At 39.1% G+C, this 20,619-nt stretch overlaps 1 protein-coding gene and 1 non-coding gene across 8 annotated transcripts in view; both read left to right on the forward strand.

Moving 5' to 3' along the window:
- Positions 1–20,619, forward strand: part of WWC2 (WW and C2 domain containing 2) — a 170,712-nt gene that overhangs the window by 112,502 nt on the left and 37,591 nt on the right. For all 7 annotated transcript variants that reach the window (XM_039882603.1, XM_039882606.1, XM_039882605.1 and 4 more), the window contains exons 6-11: positions 3,806–3,935; positions 7,180–7,326; positions 7,929–8,002; positions 11,459–11,701; positions 15,703–15,792; positions 16,599–17,218. In XM_039882603.1, coding sequence (XP_039738537.1) covers positions 3,806–3,935; positions 7,180–7,326; positions 7,929–8,002; positions 11,459–11,701; positions 15,703–15,792; positions 16,599–17,218 — 1,304 coding nt within the window. The remainder of the gene's footprint in view (positions 1–3,805; positions 3,936–7,179; positions 7,327–7,928; positions 8,003–11,458; positions 11,702–15,702; positions 15,793–16,598; positions 17,219–20,619) is intronic.
- Positions 20,103–20,221, forward strand: LOC120618779 (5S ribosomal RNA). Its single transcript, XR_005657289.1, has one exon. It is a non-coding gene; the product is annotated as a 5S ribosomal RNA (ribosomal RNA).

Genomic DNA, 20,619 nt, shown 5'->3' on the forward strand with positions numbered 1-20,619 from the left:
TGTGCCACCAATTGTGGTGCAGTATTTATAGGGATTTCCCTGATCCGTCTTGTGTTCTTCTCCGCATCTCCTTCAGTAGCAATCCAGGGCAGCAATGCGTCACCCCTTTTAAAGATCCTGTATGTTCGCTGGCCAGGCAGACATAAGCTGTTTGTTCTGTATGTTTGTTTGGATGATGAATTATATCTCAAGACATCCAGTCACTACCCTTGACCACCAGTCATGTGACTTTAGTTTCAGATATTGATTTAATGGCTCACTCTTCTGTTTTGCCTGCTCACCTCATGTAATCTTGATCATGTTATTCTTTCAGATGCTCCCATCCTGGTGTTTCTCTAACCTGACTGCATATTAACATAATCTGAAGAGCTCTTAAAATAACATGTTTCTAGTCCTCCATCCCAGGTGTATTTTATGACTCCCCATGTAGTTCTTAAGCAGTGCTATGTTCTCAGAACTTCAGTTGGTTGCAGAGCTCCCCTAAAAACTGAGCAGACCGAGAATGACACAGATGTGTTATTTAGTAATTGTATGTCAACATAAAGGAGGGCTTTGCGGCAGGAGTGGGGAGAGAAAACAAATTTTAAAGAGCACCACAAAATGCTTAGCCATTCGTTAAACATTTTTGAGGCACGTGAAATTATAACTCATGTCACCACCCGGGATTAAAGGTTAGCCAAACTTGCTGTTTTTGTTATATTGATATAACAATGCCGTATTGTTTCAAAGCAGTTTGCTTACAAGCAGTTTTTATAGGAATCTAAGGCATGTTTAAGAATCTGTCAATAACATTCCACAAGAAAACAATAGACATTTGTTGTAGGAACTCAGGCATTCTCTTGTAATGATTCTAATTCCTTGAACCAAGAGCAGGAAGATATGATATCTAACATCAGAAGGCCTCTCTTGTCGATCTTAACTATAGACAAAATAAAGCTGTTTTCATTCAAATGTTAACCACCCAACGACTATAACATTGAATAATAATTGATTGAACCCAGAGACCATAGTTTTCAAGAAACCACATTCCTGGTACTATAAAGAGACTTTTACATGGGGTATAACAAAAAATATATTTCAGGAAAAGATTTAAATAGAATCCCACTGCAGCTTTTGCAACTTTTCACTCATTCACAATAGAATGAAATATTTTTCTTGAATCTGGAATTACAATGTAACTTAAACTCAGCTTTCATTTTACTTGGTATAATAGTTCATACCAGATGAGAGAATGTGGTCTTATTCTCTATGTTATTCATTTCAGTCTTTGGTTCTAAATTTGACTTTGGCCTAAGCAATAGTGTAGCATATGTGTAGATGATACCAGGAAGAAATGTATTTCCACTTTGCCACCTCCCGTGTGTAGTCAGAATTTGAAAGGGGGAAATGATGAAACACCCACAAAGCCAAAAGCTTATACAGATTCCATGAAACTTTGGATCTAAGGGTACTTATTTTCCAGGGAAGTCATGTAAATGATAATTTCTTTCAGAAAAGACTAAGTTATATGGAAAAAATTAATTATAGGTTATACATAAACCAAAAAAATTTTTTTTAATTTTAAGGAAAAATATAAAATGGTATTTCTCAAATTAAGAACAAAAACCAAAGTACTTTGTTTTAAAAAATCAGCAAGTAATGCTAATATTTTATTATATTGTCAGTTAGGATCAAAAAAAAGTAAAAAGGCAGAAGGTGAAAAGTGGAAGAGAAAAAGGAAAAATGTGGAGGTAAAGGGAAAAAAAACAACAACATTTAAAGTAAAAAGATTCAAAGGCGACAGAAGCAGGGAAAGAAAGATTCAAAAGGGGCTCCCTGGTGGACCCTGAGACGACACGGCTTGTTCTTGTCATATTCAACATTCAATTGAGCAATGGATACCCAAGAAATTTTCATCTATTTTTAAAGCTCTCTGAAATTTAAATTAGCAGTGCCGAAGTAGTCCTGCTTTTATTTTTAAATGTTACAGTTTGTTTTTGAAAACAGCTCACCTACTTTTTACTTTCAAATGTTAAAGTTGATTTCTAAATTAATTTATTGTACTATTAAATTCTGTAGGTTTTACATAAATGGAAAAGTTATTTGGGCTTTAGAAATTCACCTTGACACAGTTTGAGATTTATGTCACGAAATCTCACAAATTATTATCAAAATAAGTTTTTTGCCTCAACTAACTTTGATATTTAAGGGATTCAATGATTTCATTGATAAATCTCTTCCCAAATAAATGGAATTAACCAATATTCAAAGTACTTCCAGTATTTTTATCAAATCTTCTAAGTGTAATAGTCATAAGAGCCCCAAGCCTAGTCTGTCATTTTAAGGTAGTCACCCTACTAGCTAAGTGTTTAGATAATTTAGGAGCTACATTTGCATAAACTTTCTGGCCTCAATTTCTTCATTTGGAGGAAGCGTAACTAAATCTTTAGGGTCTCTTCCCACCCTCAACTCTGTGTGTGTGTGTGTACGTAATTCAGTTTAATTCAGATTTCATTATTTGTACTTATTATCAAATGACAGAATGTATTTTATTTTGGGGGGTTTTTTAAGACTTTAATTGCTTGTTCAGCATCATAAAATATTTACTAAAATAGTGCTTGGGGAAATACGTTATCTACACACTGCACTTGTTTTAGTAAACTTTGGAAGCGTGAATAAGATGGCATTGTTTTTTGTTTGATTTTTTTAGATTGTACTCTTTAAGTTGAAATAAATATAAATTATTAAATGTTTTAAACCAAATGAGCTCAGAGCCAGTTTTCCGTGATTTAATAAGTGGCTTTCCTTTGTGGATATGACCAAGAATATGTCTAAGAACTGTTGACCGATGGTGGAGGCATAGCCACACATCCCCCAGTGAAGCCCAGTTATGTTCATAATGAACCATGGGCAACATAGGTGGTAGGAAGAACCAGGAGAGTGATAGTGAAGAAGTTGTTAAACCATTTTTAAAAAGAATTGGGTAATTTGGTTGGGCCCTTCAAAACAAAGATATAGGTTACATGAAATCCTCTGACATAGGGTGACCTTGAGAACTATAAAGACATTTGGTAGCAGATCTGCAGGGGTAATATATCAGTCTATTGAAGAGTTCCTTCTTTAGTGTTAGCTGACAAATGAACATGTCTGCCCTTCTACCTTATGCCTAGAATTGAACTCATTTGGCAAGGCAAGCAATTTTATCCCAATACATGGTTCTTACAAAAAAAGAATAAATACTTTTCATATATTTAAAAAGAAATGAGAAACTAATCACAGGATCCAAATATTGTAGGCTATTCACTAGTGTAAATAATAATTACTACCATTTATTAAAAGCCTATCACACTGTAGGCACTCTGCTAGATTTTGCAACAGACATTATGGCAGGTAAAATTAGGCGGCAGTGATGAATCCTGTAGTTCCTGCAGTTGTCCACTTTATTGACACTTCTGTCCTTCTGCTAAATCATTTCCTTATGTCTTTAACCTTTCTCAGGGTGGAGATCAGCATCAGCATGTGAAGAGCTTTGAGTTCTGTCAGCTGCAGAATCACCCAGACAGACTGAAATCAAAAAGACTGAGCCTGAAAATGATTAGAAAGGGACTGGGTATGAGGTGGGGAGTAAAAAGAATCTTAGCTAGAAGTGATTAGAAGAGACAGGAGGAGAAACAATCATTTTGAAAGGATGTCGCTGGTATGTGAGAGTCAAGGAGTAAAACAATCAGCCAACTGAGTCAATCCCAAACCAGTTCCTCCTGTCTGTTTAACTTGTATTTTGTCTTTTTTTTTTCTTTTTCTTTTTTTCCCCCCACTCTTTTAACAGAATTGATAAAAAAATGTCTGGAGGCCAGAGTGGCTATGAACTTAGTGAAGCCAAAGCCATTCTAACCGAACTGAAATCTATCAGAAAGGCTATCAGCTCAGGAGAAAAAGAAAAACAAGATCTGATGCAGGTATGTGATGGAACATTTTGTTAAGTCAAACTACTACCTTCTGGGGCCCAGAAACTCTCTTTGAAGAAGACGTTCTCCATCGGAGTCTGGATGGCCTTTTATCATACCCACTCCATTCATACAGAATGGTACTGTAGGAGGTTGTTATAGGCATTAAGGCTGCCTTGGAAGAAAACAGATTGGTTCCAAGGTTCTGATACGCTCATTTGAAGACAGGCTTTGGATGGCCTTTGAGACAGTGGGTAGTAGGTCCTGGAGCCCATATAAGGAGAATGGCATCCTTGTGCACCTGCAACTCACTGGAAACTTCATGCGGAACCCTGGTAAGTAGGGTTACCCAAACCAGTGATCCTCAGCCCAGGATACATAAAGGGCATGTTACTTGTCATCAGTAAGTAGAAGATATACCTGATTGGAAGGAGGATCTTATGTAAGGATCATAGAAAAGCTTCTCCCACCCCAGCTGATTCTGAGGTCCTAGCGAGGGTTGGGGTGAGGAATGCTGACCCAGGATGGGGATATCTGTATATTCACCTTAGGAGATCTGCTAATGGCAGTAGATCCCCTGGGTACACCTGTATAGTTCTCACTGTACAGGTCTTAATTCCTAACGACTCAACCTCGTGTATAGAAAAAAAGACAAAACAACCATTCAATGATCAGTGTTCTACATTCCGAATATCTATTTAGCAGATAAAGTCAAGTGTGTGTTGTTGTTTTTTTAAGAGTGTATATCTTCCTCCTCTTTCCGTATCACAAGCTCAGAATTCTTTATATTTCAGATATTGGAATTCTTTACCTAGCTGAGTAAGGATTTAGTCTGTATCTTTGGGAAAATATTGGAGCCAATGGTGATGTTTGCATTCTTAGTAGAACCTCTACGTTTAAAAACTGTATTTGATTACTTCATGTCAGTTTTCAAAATGCTAGTTGAATTAGGTAAATATTCTCAAACCTATATAATTTTGCATTTTGGGAATTTCGCAAGAAGAGATCAAATAGAAAAAACAACAGTAGTAATAGTAAGTACTTGTATATACTGACTTTGTGCCAGGCAATCTTCTGCTTGCCTTCCGTAGAAATAATTCATTTAATTCTCACAACGACTTTAAAGATAGGCACTGAGATTATCCTCAATTTACAGACAAGGAAGTTACAGCATAGAAAAGTTAAGTAACTTACTAAAAGTCACACAGCTAGTAAGTGTCAGGACTTGGGTTCAAACCCAGGTAGTCTTCCTCCAGGCTATATGGTTTTACATAAACATAACACACGAGACTTTACTTGGATGTTCCTTTTTGTTCTGCAGTGATCCTGCTAATTAAATCACTAATTCTTGAAATGCATATAATAGGTCCTTTGAAAAATGTTAATAGAACTCGAACAAATTTACATTGTAATCTTATAATTCAGCAATTTGGTCATTTTTGATTCTTCATGTAAACTTTGGATTTATACAGAGCCAGACTGAATTAAAAGATTAAATTCCTTTTCAGTTACTAATATATATAAAATAATTAATCAGTAGATAACACAAATCAACAATAGAGCTGAAAGGGGCATTAGACGTCTCCTGTGACTTTTAAACTTCTTTGACCATGACACACAGTAAGAAATATATTGTACATCAAAACCCAGTACCACACAAATATCTTTACTTATAGATATACACAAAACAAATTTCACAGAAATATGCCTGCTCTTAATACTAGCAGTGTACTCTGATTTTATTTTCTAGTCCCTTCTATTTCATTAAAAAGCATAATGATCATGACCTAAATTAATTGAGTGCATCATCATCACAGGTGGGTTTGAAAAATACTGATAATAATACAGATGGAAAAATAGAAAAGACTTGCTCAAAATCACTAAAAGATCTCTTTGTCCTTTTCTGTGACATATTATTTGGTGTGATCATTTAAGTTTTATCCCTCTTGCACATACATTTTGCTTAAATATCCCTTTGAAAGAAATATAGAAGGTTAGGTAAAAAAAAAATATATATATATATTTATATATATATAAATTTTTATATATAAAAATATATAAAAGGCCTTAATATATATATGTATATATATATATATATATATATATATATATATATATATATCTGCGATATCTACTGCTCTCCTCATCTGATCTGTGGCCCATGCCACCCCTGAACAACCCAGATCCTGTCAGTCTTGGGCTAAGTAAGGTTGGAGCCTGGTTGGTATGGATGAGAGACCACCTAGGAAGACCAGTGTAGGCATAAAAAATAAAAATGAAGTTGTCCAGCTGACAAGATCACTTGTGTGAGGTTCTTGAGGGTTAACTCACCCTAAAAAAAAAAAATGTATACACACACACACACACACACACACGCGCGCGCGCGCGCGTGCGTATCAGATCTCTTATAGTTCTAATTCCTTATCATGAGAATTTTAAATATCAGGATTAAATTCTTGTTCTTAAAGTTGATAATTTATTTCTTACCATTTTTATCAGTGTTTTATAAGTTTTTTTGGTAGCAATTTAGATAATTTTTTTTTCTTTTTCTTTTTCATACTTTAATTTGCTCACATCCTTCCTCTGAAGTAAGCTTACCTGGTGCGGACAGCAGGCATGTTGTTCACTTTTGATTATTCACTTTACCACACCAAATGTGTCACTGTCACTGTAGACAGCACCTTGCAGTTGACATATAGACAGGCTCTGATCCGCTGCAAGTACTGTGACTTCTGGGCCTCAGTTTCCTTATCACCGACATCAATGTGAGCTAAATAATCTCTCAGGTCCCGTGCAGATGTAAAATGGCATAATGGCAAAAGTCTTCTAAGAAGTCGTCTTGCTATTTCTAAAATGAGATTGTATTATAGGTGTTCCATGCCTTCATAATTTTTACTGCATAAAGTGAGTAGTTCTTATTAAAATAGAGACTTCTTTTTAATGAAATTTTAAAAATAAGGAATACACGTATTAAATATAAAGAGCATTATTCACAGGGTGAATAATTCCCAGGCTATCTTGGGAAAATTAAGATAACCTATTTAATATGCTCTCACATACTTTCAAAGTCACGTGCGTATGTGCAAAATTATACTCTACCCTTATTTTTTCAGTAATTTAAAGCACTAAGTACCTACTAAATTAAAGTCTTTGTTTTTTCTAAAGAGATTAGCTCTTTCAACTTAATTTACCTGGTAGGGAAGTTTTGCCCTCTTAAATGTTAAGCTTTATGAAGTACTTTGTATTTCCTGAACAGAGTCTTGCTAAGCTGCAGGAGCGGTTTCATTTGGATCAGAGCATTGGCAGATCTGAGCCAGACTTGAGATCCAGTCCTGTGAACTCTCATTTCTCTCTCTCCAGACAGACCCTTGATGCGGGGTCACAAACGAGCATTTCCGGAGATGTAAGTTACCAATGTGGGAGGGCCAGCCCCAGCACCATCCTTGATGGGCCTTAATTACAATAAGAATGTGTGTTCTCCCGTTTGGGGCCATTAGCAGGGTTCCCAGTTGTTTTTGTATCCTATCAGGCTTCTTTGAGTTATGTGCTATGAAAGTAAAATAGGTAGAGATCAACAGTAGGGCTTGCCTATTGGAAAAATTCATTTCTGAAGTTATTCGGTTTACATTTTATGCAGTTGAAAGCTGAATGATGGAAATTTTGGCTCATAAAGACGAGGAAATTAGTTCTAGTTCATAAATTTTATTGACCTGTATACCCTTCATAAATTCTTAGATACCAGAAATATTTACGTGATATTTTTTGTCTTGAATTTAATGTGAGGAGGAAATGATGTTAATGTCTTTGATAGACAGACAAGCTTGAATTAAAGAGAAATGTTGTGCCCCTACTGGGACTATAAAGTAAGTGCCTTTTTAAACTGGTGTTCTCAATTTCAGTACCATCTTCTTTAGTTTTTCAATTACTTGTACTTCTCAGAAACAAAAGCAGTTTACCTTCATTCATTAGCAGAGTTAATTGACTTTTTTCCTTTTTTTTTACTAGATCGGAGTGAGAAGTAGATCAAATTTAGCTGAAAAGGTCAGGCTGAGCCTTCAGTATGAAGAAGCCAAAAGAAGGTAACAACAGTAGGACAACTGTTTGGTTCAGTGGTCCAGGGGCTCCGACAGTATTTTCTTTTCCAGAATTAATCTTTACTCCTAGAGTGCCATCTGCTGGGCGCACCCACACGTGCTCTGACTGAGATTACCCTCGGCGTTTTAGAATGTTGGGGTTGCAGAGTCCCCTCTCTGCTCGCTCTCTCTTCCTTTCCCCTGCCCCCAAAGGAAGAACAAGAATTAGTAAGAAGTGTGGGGATGAAATTGTCTCCTTCTCTTCTGGAAGAAAGAAGCATTGAGCTGGTACAATACGTAACAATTAAAAGTGCGATGATACAAACATGATACAGTGGCTGAGGTATAGGACTTGATAACAGTTGATGAGTTCTAAGATAAATAGCTTTAAGCATGTTTCTTTGCTTCGAAAGGAAGAAAGACCTCCTGCTAATATCTTTGAAGATACTGAGGTGTCTGTTCCAGTGACTTCTGGGAGAAGGAAGAGAGATGCTTGTTTCTCTCCTTTTCCTTATCAACTCCTATTAAACCGTCTACTCTCTTTTTCTTACCTTGTGACTCTGCATGGGTAAGGCATAAGAGACTTCACCGTTCTTACCTAGTAAGCAGACCCAACTTGTTTTCATAATATAGGACACCTTGCTTATTTTGAGGGAGAGAGCCCTACTGATACATTTGATATCATTTCCCTTTTAAGAGTTTAAAAATGCTATTGATAGATAAGTTAGGAAGACACTGGGGAAAAAAACTGCATTATCACCTTGCAAGTGACAGAGAAATTTATCACGATTCTCCTTTATGAGCATGAAAAGCTCAACTGAGAACCTACTAGAGGTTCCTACCATCAGGAAGACCATCAGATGGGTGTTGAGGTATATCTATTGTTACTGGCGATGATGATATTTATAAGTAATTGGCCAAAGTTCTTAGAGGTTATCTGGCTTTAACAAAGTAATTATTCGATCTGCCTAAATATAATATTTGCCTCTGTGTAGCCTGTTACTAATATTACTTAGTTCTTCGATTTATTGAAAGAACCTTAAGCTTCGTTCCACAAATTATTAACCATGGGAGCTTGAGCAAGTCACTTGGCCTCTCTGAACAACATTTCACTTGGCTAGTTTTCATGCTTATAAATTTTTCCAGGCAGATTATAAATTTCTTGTGGTTAGGAAGAATTTTGTATACTTTATTGCCTGTTTCTCGGTGCCCAGGGTAGCACCTTGCCTTCACTAAAGATTGAGGGTTGCTTTGTGGTTTTGTGAACCAGTGGTATGGAAGCTGCTGGTGGAGGCAGCTTGCAGCCCTCCAGCTGTGAGCAATCCGGTTCTTTAGTTGTTAGAACTCCTGGGTTCTCCTGTAAACAAAGCCCAGGATTTGTGCCTCGTTTTCTGAAGGAGAATGGCCATAACTTAGCATTAACCCTGAGAGCCAGGCCTCATGCCTTGGGTTCTGTGGGACTTGACTCAACTTCCCTTGGATCAACTTGAGCTTTTGCTTTACTTGGACTCCTAATGGTTCGTTCCATCTGGAACTCGCACAGCACTTCTCGTCACAGGTGTTCCCCCAAATCTTCCTCTTTTGTTCCCCAGATTTGGTGTACTCTTTCCATATAAAATTCAAGACCTACATAATAATGCCTGATCACACAAGCCATTGGTGACTTTCTTTCCTTCTTTCCATTGTTGCTACCATTTCAATTGGTTAACTCAGTTGCATCAAAACTTAAGATGCTGGTTCTTTCCCATTTGGTTGCATTGCTATTTATTACCTAATTTGGGGTTTTATTTTAAAGTAACTAGTGATGCTGTCAAGAAGGTAACTCTCAAGGGTTTATGTATATGTAGGAAATGCTTTTTCTTCCTAAATTCTGAATAAGTAAAGAGGCGGGCTGTGTTTCTCTGAAACCTGTTTTCTCCTCCAGCCTTTGTTTTATGTGCTTAATGAAGCTAATAATACCATGCTTATTTAGCATTTTGATGATTAATTTTCCAGTACGTTGAGACAGTTGTTTATGGTTTTGTGGTTAAAGCTGAAGAATAGCTGATGTTAGATCTATCATAAATGCAGACGGTGGGTGAAAATCGGAAGTATATTATATATGCAGTGCCAATTTAAGATGGCAATTTTATTTTTAACTAAAACAAGGAACTTATGGCACAAGAATGTGAACTACTTCCATCTTTGTCCTGAACATTTTTGCTCACCTTTTATCTTCCTTTCTACAACTTCGTCCATCAAAAAGGAAAAACAAAATTCCCCTTTCTGCTTGTTTTTTATATTCTGGTATGTGCTGTAACAACATATAAAGTAATCATCCAGCTTTTTGTTTTTAAATAAGAATATGGCTTCTTTGTGCTAATATCAGTTGTATTCATAGTGTATCTTGATCTTGTGCTTATGGACAAAACAGCCAAGTGCCATTTACCTTATGAATAATCCATATTGTCCTCACAGTGACAGAGAGCAAGTTATTTGAGTCAGGTGATGAGACATTCTTATTGAATCGGGATTAACTTGACCATTTAATATAATGCTCTAGAAAGAGTGAAATCCGGGCTCAGGCAAAATTATGAAACTGGTGAAGTTTCCCTTTGCTGCTTTTTCTTCTTCTTCCTCCCATCCCCATTCCCACACTTCAGCACCTGTTGTCACTCTGGTGTTGCCTGTGCTGCTAGAGATCCAGCAGGTGCTGTCTGCTCCTTTGCAGCCAAATGACTATCTACAGAGGCAAGCCAGGTCAAATGCAATGATGTCTACAGTACCAGCTCAATAAATGTAGACACCAATCAACACCGTGATAGGAAGGAGATTTCACAGTGCACAGCTTAAGGAGAATGCTGGTGGAAGAAGCCAAGCCTTGCCCCCTTTTCTTGATGGATCGACTGTTTTAATACTGGTTGGCCAATCTGCTGCTCTCTTCTTCCCCTCTTCCCCCCTTGATTAGCTAATATCCTAGTTGCTGCCCAATCTACCCTGGGGACAACCATTTTGCTAGGGGACAGCATCTTTTTCTATAGGAACAAAAATCTATAATGCATTTCAAGCATCGTTTACCTCAGGGTGTTTTTGTTTGTTTGTTTTCGTTTTTATGGAAGCCCTCCAGGTATCCCCCTATCACTCCACATAGTAGTCGTCACACATCAGGACTGACCTGCCCAGGGTTCCCGGAGCTCTCCACTTTTTTAAGCTTCTGTGTGCTTCGACCTTCACCTTTTTTCAGATAGGTGGCTGTGCTCACTCATATTTTCAAAGTGGGAAAATGAAGCAGATAACAACTAAGTATAGAGCCCAGAGACTGGGATATAGGCTGTTGCTTTTACTCATACCAGGCGATCACACCCCTCTCTGGTAAATTTCTGAGGAAATTTAGCATTTAAACCCCAAACTTAGCCTGGTTTGTGTTTTCCCTTTCTTGGGAGTCCTAAGTATGTGCACGCCTCTTTTATCTCTTTATTTCAGCATGGCCAACTTAAAAATCGAATTGTCGAAATTGGACAGTGAGGCCTGGCCTGGGGCACTGGATATTGAGAAGGAGAAGCTGATGCTGATTCATGAAAAAGAAGAACTTTTGAAAGAGCTTCAGTTCGTCACTCCACAAAAGCGCACTCGCGATGAATTAGAGCGCCTGGAAGCCGAACGCCAGCGACTGGAGGAGGAGCTGCTGTCTGTGAGGGGTGCGCCCAGCCAAGCTTTGGCCGAGAGGTTGGTTTTCTTCCCTGGGGACAGGAGAGGCGAAACCTGTGAGTGCGGCTTAGCTGTGCCTGGGTGCCATTTCCCTGGTCTGCGTCTGTCTTTAGTAGACTGAGAACCAGAGCTAAGGACTTTCCATAGAGCAACAAGGCACACCCCCTACTGCCCCTCAGCGTCAGCCCTTCTGTGTTTGTTAGAACGTAAAAATGCCTGTGACAGGTGCTGAATAACTAAGGAATCTTGATATAAAACCAGGAATGCAGTACATCATTGACCAAGTCTGATAACAATAACTGTAAACTATTGCGTTCTGATAAGAAAGATTATCTGGGCTATTACTGCAACTGAAGCTTCCTATTCTGAGTTTTATTACTCACAAGAATGCAAAAATTTATTGCTTTTCATTTCACCAGGAAAGGACAGCTTGCTTTCTTTGACATCTTAACAGGTCACAGAATGTTCACTTGGATTGTGTTTGTCCTTTGAAACCCTCCTCTGAAGTAGGTAAAAGGTAAAGGGGAACACTTTAAGCAATTTTCTGATCTCTATAGGAACGTGTAAAATGATCACTTAATCTAAAATATCCAGTTCTGTAATCAGATCAACTCTACTCTGTAGTATGTGAATCTGGGAAGGGCCTGTAAACAGCTCTTAGATGTGTTCTGGAGAGAGAGAAAATGGCATTTGTTTGTTTGCTTTAATCAGCTTTTATAGGTATGATGTCTTGTTTGTCTTTTTTATTAGAGCTAGAGCTTCAGGAATGACTAGTAATGTAATGTTAAAAGTAGAGTTTGTTTCTGAGTGCCTAGACATTGTCTTTTAAACTTTTGTTTGCACACATATAATAACCGTCAAAAACTCACATGAATTTTCTGACACTATGTGTGATCCTACGTCCTATGTGTGATCTGTGCCTGCCAGCGCTAACTCCCAGACAGCAGTGACCGAGCTCGCCACCTAGTGGTGATAAAGGACATCAGAAAGAGAGGTCTCATTATGAGGGATCATCAGCAAAGAGAAATTGCTTTCAAATGAGAAAAAGTCATGCAATATAGGACTTTTTAAACATCTTTCATATTCTTTCCATACACTTAATGAGATTCCTTAAACACTAGGCTTTTCTCTAGCTGATAAGATCTTAATATTGCTCCCTACTTTCTCACTAATCTTAGAGGTATTGTCTTCCATCTTGCAAAAATGTCTTAATAATTTCTTAATTATAATGGAGCTGAAAAATTTATATCACCTAGTGACATCGTGGCCATTGTAAGGTTGTAGTTCAATGCATTACTCATGTGTTTGTGGTGATACTGGTAAAAACAAACCTACTGCACTGCCAGTCATGTAAAAAAGTATATAGCACATACGATTATGACAGTACATAATACTTGATAATGACAATAAATAACTATGTTACTGGTTTACGTATTTACTATACTATACTTTTTATCGTTATTTTTGAGTGTGCTCTAGAAAAAGTACTTTTGAAAAGCTCGTTGTAAAGAGCAATAAAAAAAGAAGCAATTAAAAAAATGATACATCATGTGCCGTCATCAGTAGGTAGCCTCATACATCTCATGTTCACTGCATCTCTTGATTGAATTACTTTCTCTTGTTCTTGATTTGATCTTGTGTTGTTTTGTACAGTCACATGACGTACAGGCCTGTAGCCTAAGAGCAATAGTACACCATGTAGCCAAGATGTGTGCTAGGCTGTGCCAGCTAGCTTTGTGTAAGCTCATTCAGTGATGTTTGCACGATGATGAAATCGCTTACCAACACATTTTTCAGAACACATCCTCATCGTTAAGTGGCTCATGATTGTATATGAATGTTTTTGCCACTGATTCTGGGGAAAATTTTAAAGCTGGTAGATGGGGGTATAAATGTCATTTATTTTTTAATGGAAAAGGAACTTACTGTTTCTATAGATGCTATGAAATTTTCCCTAGGTGGAAATTTCTGGGTAGTCTGAATCAGGAGAGATCAGGCAGGTGCTTCTCCCCATTGGGGCACCCAGGACGAGCAGGGCCAGGCTAAGGCCCCGCACCCTTCTTGCAGAGGTAGCCATGTGGGTGGTGCGGAGCAGCAGGACCAGCAGGCGGAATCTTTTAGGGAACTGGTTGAAAAGATCCCTTCTCACCCAGGAGGACAGAGACCGGAGAAGGGCTTAGAGGGACAGATATGCAGTTTCTTCTAATTCCTGGTCTGGAAGAAGCTGGGGAGGGGCACTGACTCTTCACGCAGCCTGGGTAGAAGAGGGAGAAAGAGCCGATGCCTGCCTTCCAGGAGGCTGGGATCTGACTGGGGAACATGTGAACAAGAACACGAAAGCCCAGCCTCAGAAGTTCACAGTGTCAGCGCCTGAGCCATCACCTAGAAGAAGGCAGAGTGGGGATGATCGCTTGTGACTGGGACGGGAAAAGCTTTGGATTTTAAATTTCAGTGTGAAACATTAATGTCATACTGAGGTCTCTTTAACACACCAGAAAAGCCTTCATTTGCACAATAAATATGCAGTTTTAAATTTTACTTTGAAAGTGTTTTTCCTGTTTCAGAAGACGTGGATTTTAATAGATTTGGGGCTTTCTCCAGAACTTTATGTACCTTCTAATTCAGTTAATGTATTTTGTATTAATATTTTTCCCTGTTGAGTTTGTATTTATATTTAAGAGATTTAAAAAGTAAGGACTGGACTCCTTTTCAAAATACACCTTTGAAAGCTGTGAATTAAGAATTTATCACCCTTTGAAGTATTAAACAAAATGACAAGAATTACCTTTTTATTTTAACATAAAATGAAATTGTATTGGTGACACATCAAAGGATAGATGCCTATAAATAAAATATGGGCATGTTTTCTTAGTGACTAAAACATACATAACATTTCAAAGAAGTTGAAAACCAAGGAAATTTTATTTTTTTCCAAAGAAGAGTAGCTAATTTTTATATCACCACCTTCCAGGGCATGGGGAGGCTTAGAACAAGGAAGATTTGTTTTGATGTCTACAGAGCAGTTCCACAGACACATTCTTCATTTGATCCCTTTAACAGACTTGGCAGGTAGACACAGTAGGATTATAATCATCATTTTACAGATAAGAAAGCTGAGACCTGGATTAAGTGACTTTCCTAAGCACACACGACCAATATGGCAAATCCAAGCCTACAAACCGTGCTGGTTTTCTGGGTCCCATCCTGCTGCTCATTGAACGCTCGGAGCGGGCTGTTTCCATGATGTCTAAAGTCCCTGAGACGACCCTCAGGCAGGCTTCTAGTTGCATAAACCTTTGGGTGCTTAATATATTTTAAAATGACTTATTCAAGTACACAATTCCATAATACTTTAATTTTTTAAAAACCTTAAACACTAGTGCGGTTGAATTCAAGTGAATGAAATTTCGTGATAACCTGGTATAGGTGATGAGACGTGCTATAGATAACAAAGGAAATCATTTTTTGTCTTTCTTGCTTAAACGGTTTGGAATAATTTGTGTCTTAATTGCTAAAATTCTCATCAAATTTAAGATTGGAATTTTTATCACTAGGTACTATTTTAGAACAGCCCCTACCAAATTTAATACGTAGGATGATCTTTTATAATTCTGTGTTATTGCTATTAAATATTTTAGTAATGTAAGCCCAGTCGCAGGCCTGTAGAATTCTGTAACCTTTGTTCTTTGTTTTACTTCTTCACTGTCTTTCCTTATCTCAAAATCATGAGGTTCTTTTACTCATTTAAGAAAGTGTTGGAATACCAAATTTAAAAAATTCTCAGTTACATTGAGATTTGGTATAGATCCCCCTTCAGTAGTAGGCTTGGCCGTGGACGCTTCTGCCGACTTTGCTTCTTGCTGGAGGTTCTGTCTGCTTTCTGTCGAAATTTGGGTTTCTCCTTTTTGGGGTATGTAGTATCTGTAGAATAAGAATCTTGCTTTTCTTTTCCTTAAGTTTTCATAGTTTATTGTAATCGTTTAATATATAAATTCATTTCTGTGGTTTTTTTTTCCTAGATTGAAATTGGAAGAACGAAGAAAAGAGCTACTACAGAAACTTGAAGAAACTACTAAGTTAACGACTTACCTGCATTCACAACTAAAAAGGTAAACCGATTTGGTTCCCGAAGGGAAATTTTTTCTTGACTACCTTCAGGCTTGTTTTTGTTCATCTCTGATTACTTTTCTCTTTACGTTCAACTATTTAAAAGAAAAGAACATAATTATACCAGTACAATTAAAACTTGGATGACCAAACTTTAAGTTGCATAGATTTTTTTTTTCATGAACCCAAAGGTCATATTTGGAATATATTTGGAATTCGTTGTGGGAAGAAGGTATATTTTAGCTTCAGTACATACTTAGGAAAATGACCCAATTTCTCCACAGTGTCCCTCCTTTTAAAGGAGGGTGAGGGAGATTTAGCCACATATTCACTATTTAAATACACACTCACTGATGGGTAAGCCCCAGGGCCTTTGCATCACTCTTTTTCTTTATAAGCTTGCCTTTTTCTCTCTCAAACGAAAAAGTTTTATCCGTTAAACAAAGTAACTGCACTAACACGTTGTACTGTCTACCCTCCTCCTTCCACATTTTTAAATTATATACTTGCTTATGAGTGCGCAGCTGGATTTATCAATAGGTATTTGATTCCCCCCCGCTTCTTTTGTAACTCTTTTTTAGTAAGAGTAGGATTGCTGCTTGATGAGTATTTAGAGAGCCAGGTTGAAAATGTTCATTAAAAAACCTGGAAATATGTGTATAATAGCAGTTTTTTTCCCTGTCATCGAATATGTTCTTAGGCCTCACTGGGTTCCTTTCCTGTGGGGTCTGATAAGCCAGCAGGATTTGTGCTCGGGGCGGTTTCCATATCATACCCGTTTTTACAATGTGTGTTTTTCTTCTCTCAGCCTCTCGGCCAGCACCCTGTCCATGTCATCTGGTAGCAGCCTGGGTTCCCTAGCCTCCAGTCGAGGGTCTCTGAACACCTCCAGCAGAGGGTCACTCAATTCCCTCAGTTCCAGCGAGCTCTATTACACCAGTCAGGGCGACCAGATAGACGCGGATTATCAGTATAAACTGGACTTCCTTCTGCAAGAAAAGGGTGGTTACATTCCTTCCGGACCCATCACCACCATCCATGAAAACGAAGTGGTCAAGTCCCCCAGCCAACCAGGCCAGAGTGGGCCCTGCGGGGCGGCAGCCGCAGCGGCAGGCCACACTCCGCCACTGACCGAGGCCCCCAAGTCTGTGACGTCCCTGTCCTCAAGGTCCTCCCTTTCCTCCCTGTCCCCTCCTGGCTCTCCCTTGGTTTTAGAAGGCACGTTTCCCATGTCTTCTCACGACGTCCCTCTCCATCAGTTCACTGCTGACTTTGAAGACTGTGAATTGAGTAGCCATTTTGCAGACATTGGCCTTGGTGAAAATCAGATATTGCTGGATCCTGACTCCGGAGGCGCGTCCCAGTCTCTTTTAGAGGATAAAGACCTCCACGAGTGTGCTAGGGAGCCATTCTACGAAGGAACTGCAGGTAAGTGGGGACCTTGGGGCTTTCATGTGTTCCCTCTTAGTTATTTTAAGGGGAACGATTGGAGGGTTATTCTTTCCATATAAACAAATGGCACTAGACTCCCTTCTTTTTCTGCTGCTCTTTTTTTCATTTTGGTTTCGTTTGAGGAGTTTTTAGTTGAAATACCTGGACGTTTTTTCTTTATCAAATAAAAATTACTTCCCCTATATAGTAATTTAACCATTAGGTATCTGTTCTGTTGTTCAGACACCCTCTGGGTACGGCAGCTGTCTGGGAACATGCTTTGCGAACACACTTCATACTTCTCAACAGATTCTGATTCAGAAAGAACAAGGCAAAGAAGAGGGCATTTTTTAAAAAGTTGGCCTAAAAGCAAAGCAATTAGCATACTAGCTAATTAGTACCAGGGTTCAATGTTTAGGTTGTTCAGGGAATTCTATATAAATACAATTTTTGTTTCGCGCCGGACTCTCCCTTTCTGCCTAGAGGTAGTTTGGAGAGAGCCGGTTCCGCTGCATAGTGTCACCCCGCCCTCTTCTGGCCGCAGCACCAGTTGCAGCCCAGGAAAACGCAGCAGGCTGAGCTCTGACTCCTGCATTTACACTCATAGATTCAGAAACAGAGGGAGAATTTAATTTTCTTTTTCTGTAATTGTTTGGCTTGGGGAAGCAGAAGCTATTCATATATTAGATGTGGTTGTTAAGAGGACAGCATGGTACCCGTGTTGGCAAATGATCACAGGTGTGGTCGGCGGAGAGTGGTTCTGTTAGAAAGGGAGCCTGGAACAAAATATGAAATAACAGCTCCAGTGCTGGCCCCCAGGGGACCCAGATCTGCATGTGTTACTGTGTGTCCACAGCACAGAAGAGGACAGGCCTCTCAAGAAGTATTTTCTTGCTGTTTCCAGAAGCATATTTATTTTGTATTTACGGTCCTAGGAATTCTGAGTATCACTCATTTGGGCAGTTCAGCTGTTTAAACAGATTAAAGAATCCACCTTGTTTCTATGATTTCAAATACTGAAGACTGAGACTCTGCCTGCCAGTGGCCTGGGGCAGAGAGAGGGCACAGGAGACATCTATGGTTTATGTGCCGCTGCCTGGCCGGTGCCAAAGCTACAAGTAACGTGTTACTGAAATAATAACCAACTACAAAGAAAATAAGCACAAGAGTGGTGCTTACATAATGATTCCAAGAAAGCAAAGCAGAAAGCCCCTGTCGGGCCTCCATCCACCTCCAGCGGGCGTGCAGTGTGCGGTATGGTGCTCTCAACCCCTGGAGCCAGCTACGCCTGCACTCACATTTTGGTTACCCCATTGACTGGCTGTGGTCTGGTGAGCACATTATCCATTCTTTCCAGCTTGTTGTCTGTCATCTGCAAAGCGGGGATGATACAGTATCTATCTCATAGGATCCTGGGAGGATTAATGCCATAATCCATCTAAAGCATCTATTGGTGCCTGGTGCCCGGCACTCAGTTTGTGGTAATTATTATTACATATGATGATAAGTAATACGCGCTCTGCTAAACACAGTTTCTACCACAGACCATTGAAATCTATGAAAGGAGGAAAGAACAGGAGAGAGAAGAAAGTTTTTTTGTGTTCTGTGCTTTAGACTTGAAGGGTCTTACGTTTCTTGAACATTTCAAAGCTGCGTTTGCTCTGCATATATTTGGAGTGTTCTCTAGTGACAAATTCTCAACATTCAGTCAACTTGGAGGGGCCAGTAAATGAAGCCAGATGGAGGAGAGAGAACAGCGAGAACATCACCCAAGGTTCATCCCCACCTGGGGATCCCAAGGCCTGGAGTCCCTGTCCTGCCTGGTTGCTGACCCTTGGGTCTGCTCCTCTGTCTGTGAGAAGCTTGTGCCTAGCGATCGGTGTCTCTGAAGCTTCCATGAAACATATAATTATATATATTAATTGCACAAAACAAATTATGTAATATGCATTTTAAAAGTTAAAAAAGTCACCCAAAGGGACAATATATCCAAGAGCTTTGTTTGCAGATAATATTCAGTTTCATAAGTGAAAACAACTGAAAGCATATATTTCACCGTAAAGACTAATTCTCTTCAGGTCAGGTCACCAAGGCTTGGTTTATTCAGGGGATGTCTGCCCTTCATGTGGAGGCGGGTGGCTCATGGCCGTGACAGTGACATCTCCCTCAGTACTCTAGAGTTTTATGCAGGTAAAGCTGAGTTCCTTTTATAGGCATTTTGCTCTCCAGCACCAATCCCTGCTGGATGACAGAAACCAAGTTGGAATAACTACGAAGTCCTTCCACAGTCAGTCTCTGTCATTGTCAAAGTCAATTTCAGGCTGCTGTGGTTATTCCTGGGGGTAATCAATAAATCATGTCATCACCTTCACCCTTCACAAAGGGGGGTGGGCGGAGAGAAGGCACTTCATCATCAAGGAAAAAGCATTCCCACTGCCAGCAATCAATCCTGTAATCTGAAGCCTTAAAACTTAAACATCTTAACAAGATGTAAAGTCACGACTCAGAAGGGGGTGGAATGCATACAAATACTGATCCCTGCTCACAGGCTGGAGGATGAAAGAACTCCACAGGCTTGCAGCTTATTACGTAGGAACACAGCTCTAAATGAATGCTCCTTGCTCACTGCAGGATGCTGGTGTATGAATATACGTTAGAGATAAAAGTTAAGTGGTAGTTGGTGCTAAAGATTCAGTAGCACAAAGTTTTTTTTAATGGTATTAGCTGGTGAGAAATTCTCTAAGTTAGAGACTTTTTTTCTTTAACTTCTATTAGTGCAGCGGCCCAGAAGATGTGGACTGTGGCATGTGGAGAGCAAAAGATGCGGGGTCCTTTCTTGCCCTTGAGAAGCCAGGTGCTCTCTATTCCAGAAATAGTTCTAATCTACGGCCATGCCACCCTGAATGTGCCTGATCTCGTCTGATCTCAGAAGCTAAGCAGGGTCGGGCCTGGTTAGTACTTGGATGGGAGACCACTTAGGAAGACCAGGTGCTGTAGGCGTTAAATAAAATGAATGAATGAATCAATCAGTGAAATAGCTCTAATACTTAGGGAGGCAAACCGTTTCTTACCCCTGTGTGTGTGGTAATTGCAGCGAATACCTAAAAGAGAAAGGAGAGGGACCAATGAGAATGTGTGTAATTCGTTCCTTCCCTTAAAAATATTTCCAGACAAAGAAAAACCATATTCTTCCTCAAATAATGACCAAAACAACTGGCACCCCAGGAATCTTATAAGTGTCAGTGCCTTGAATCATCCACATCTGTTGATTTGAATGGTAACGTCATTGCTTCTCAGACGGGAATTATATTTTGGATTTCCCATAACCAAACAGTGTGTCTATTTATATTTAACTTTTCCTAATATGAAATCGTAATTAGTGCTGTCACTCTTCCCTC

Source organism: Pteropus medius, unplaced genomic scaffold (assembly GCF_902729225.1).
Source record: "Pteropus medius unplaced genomic scaffold, Ma_sr-lr_union100, whole genome shotgun sequence".
Lineage (NCBI taxonomy): Eukaryota > Metazoa > Chordata > Mammalia > Chiroptera > Pteropodidae > Pteropus > Pteropus medius.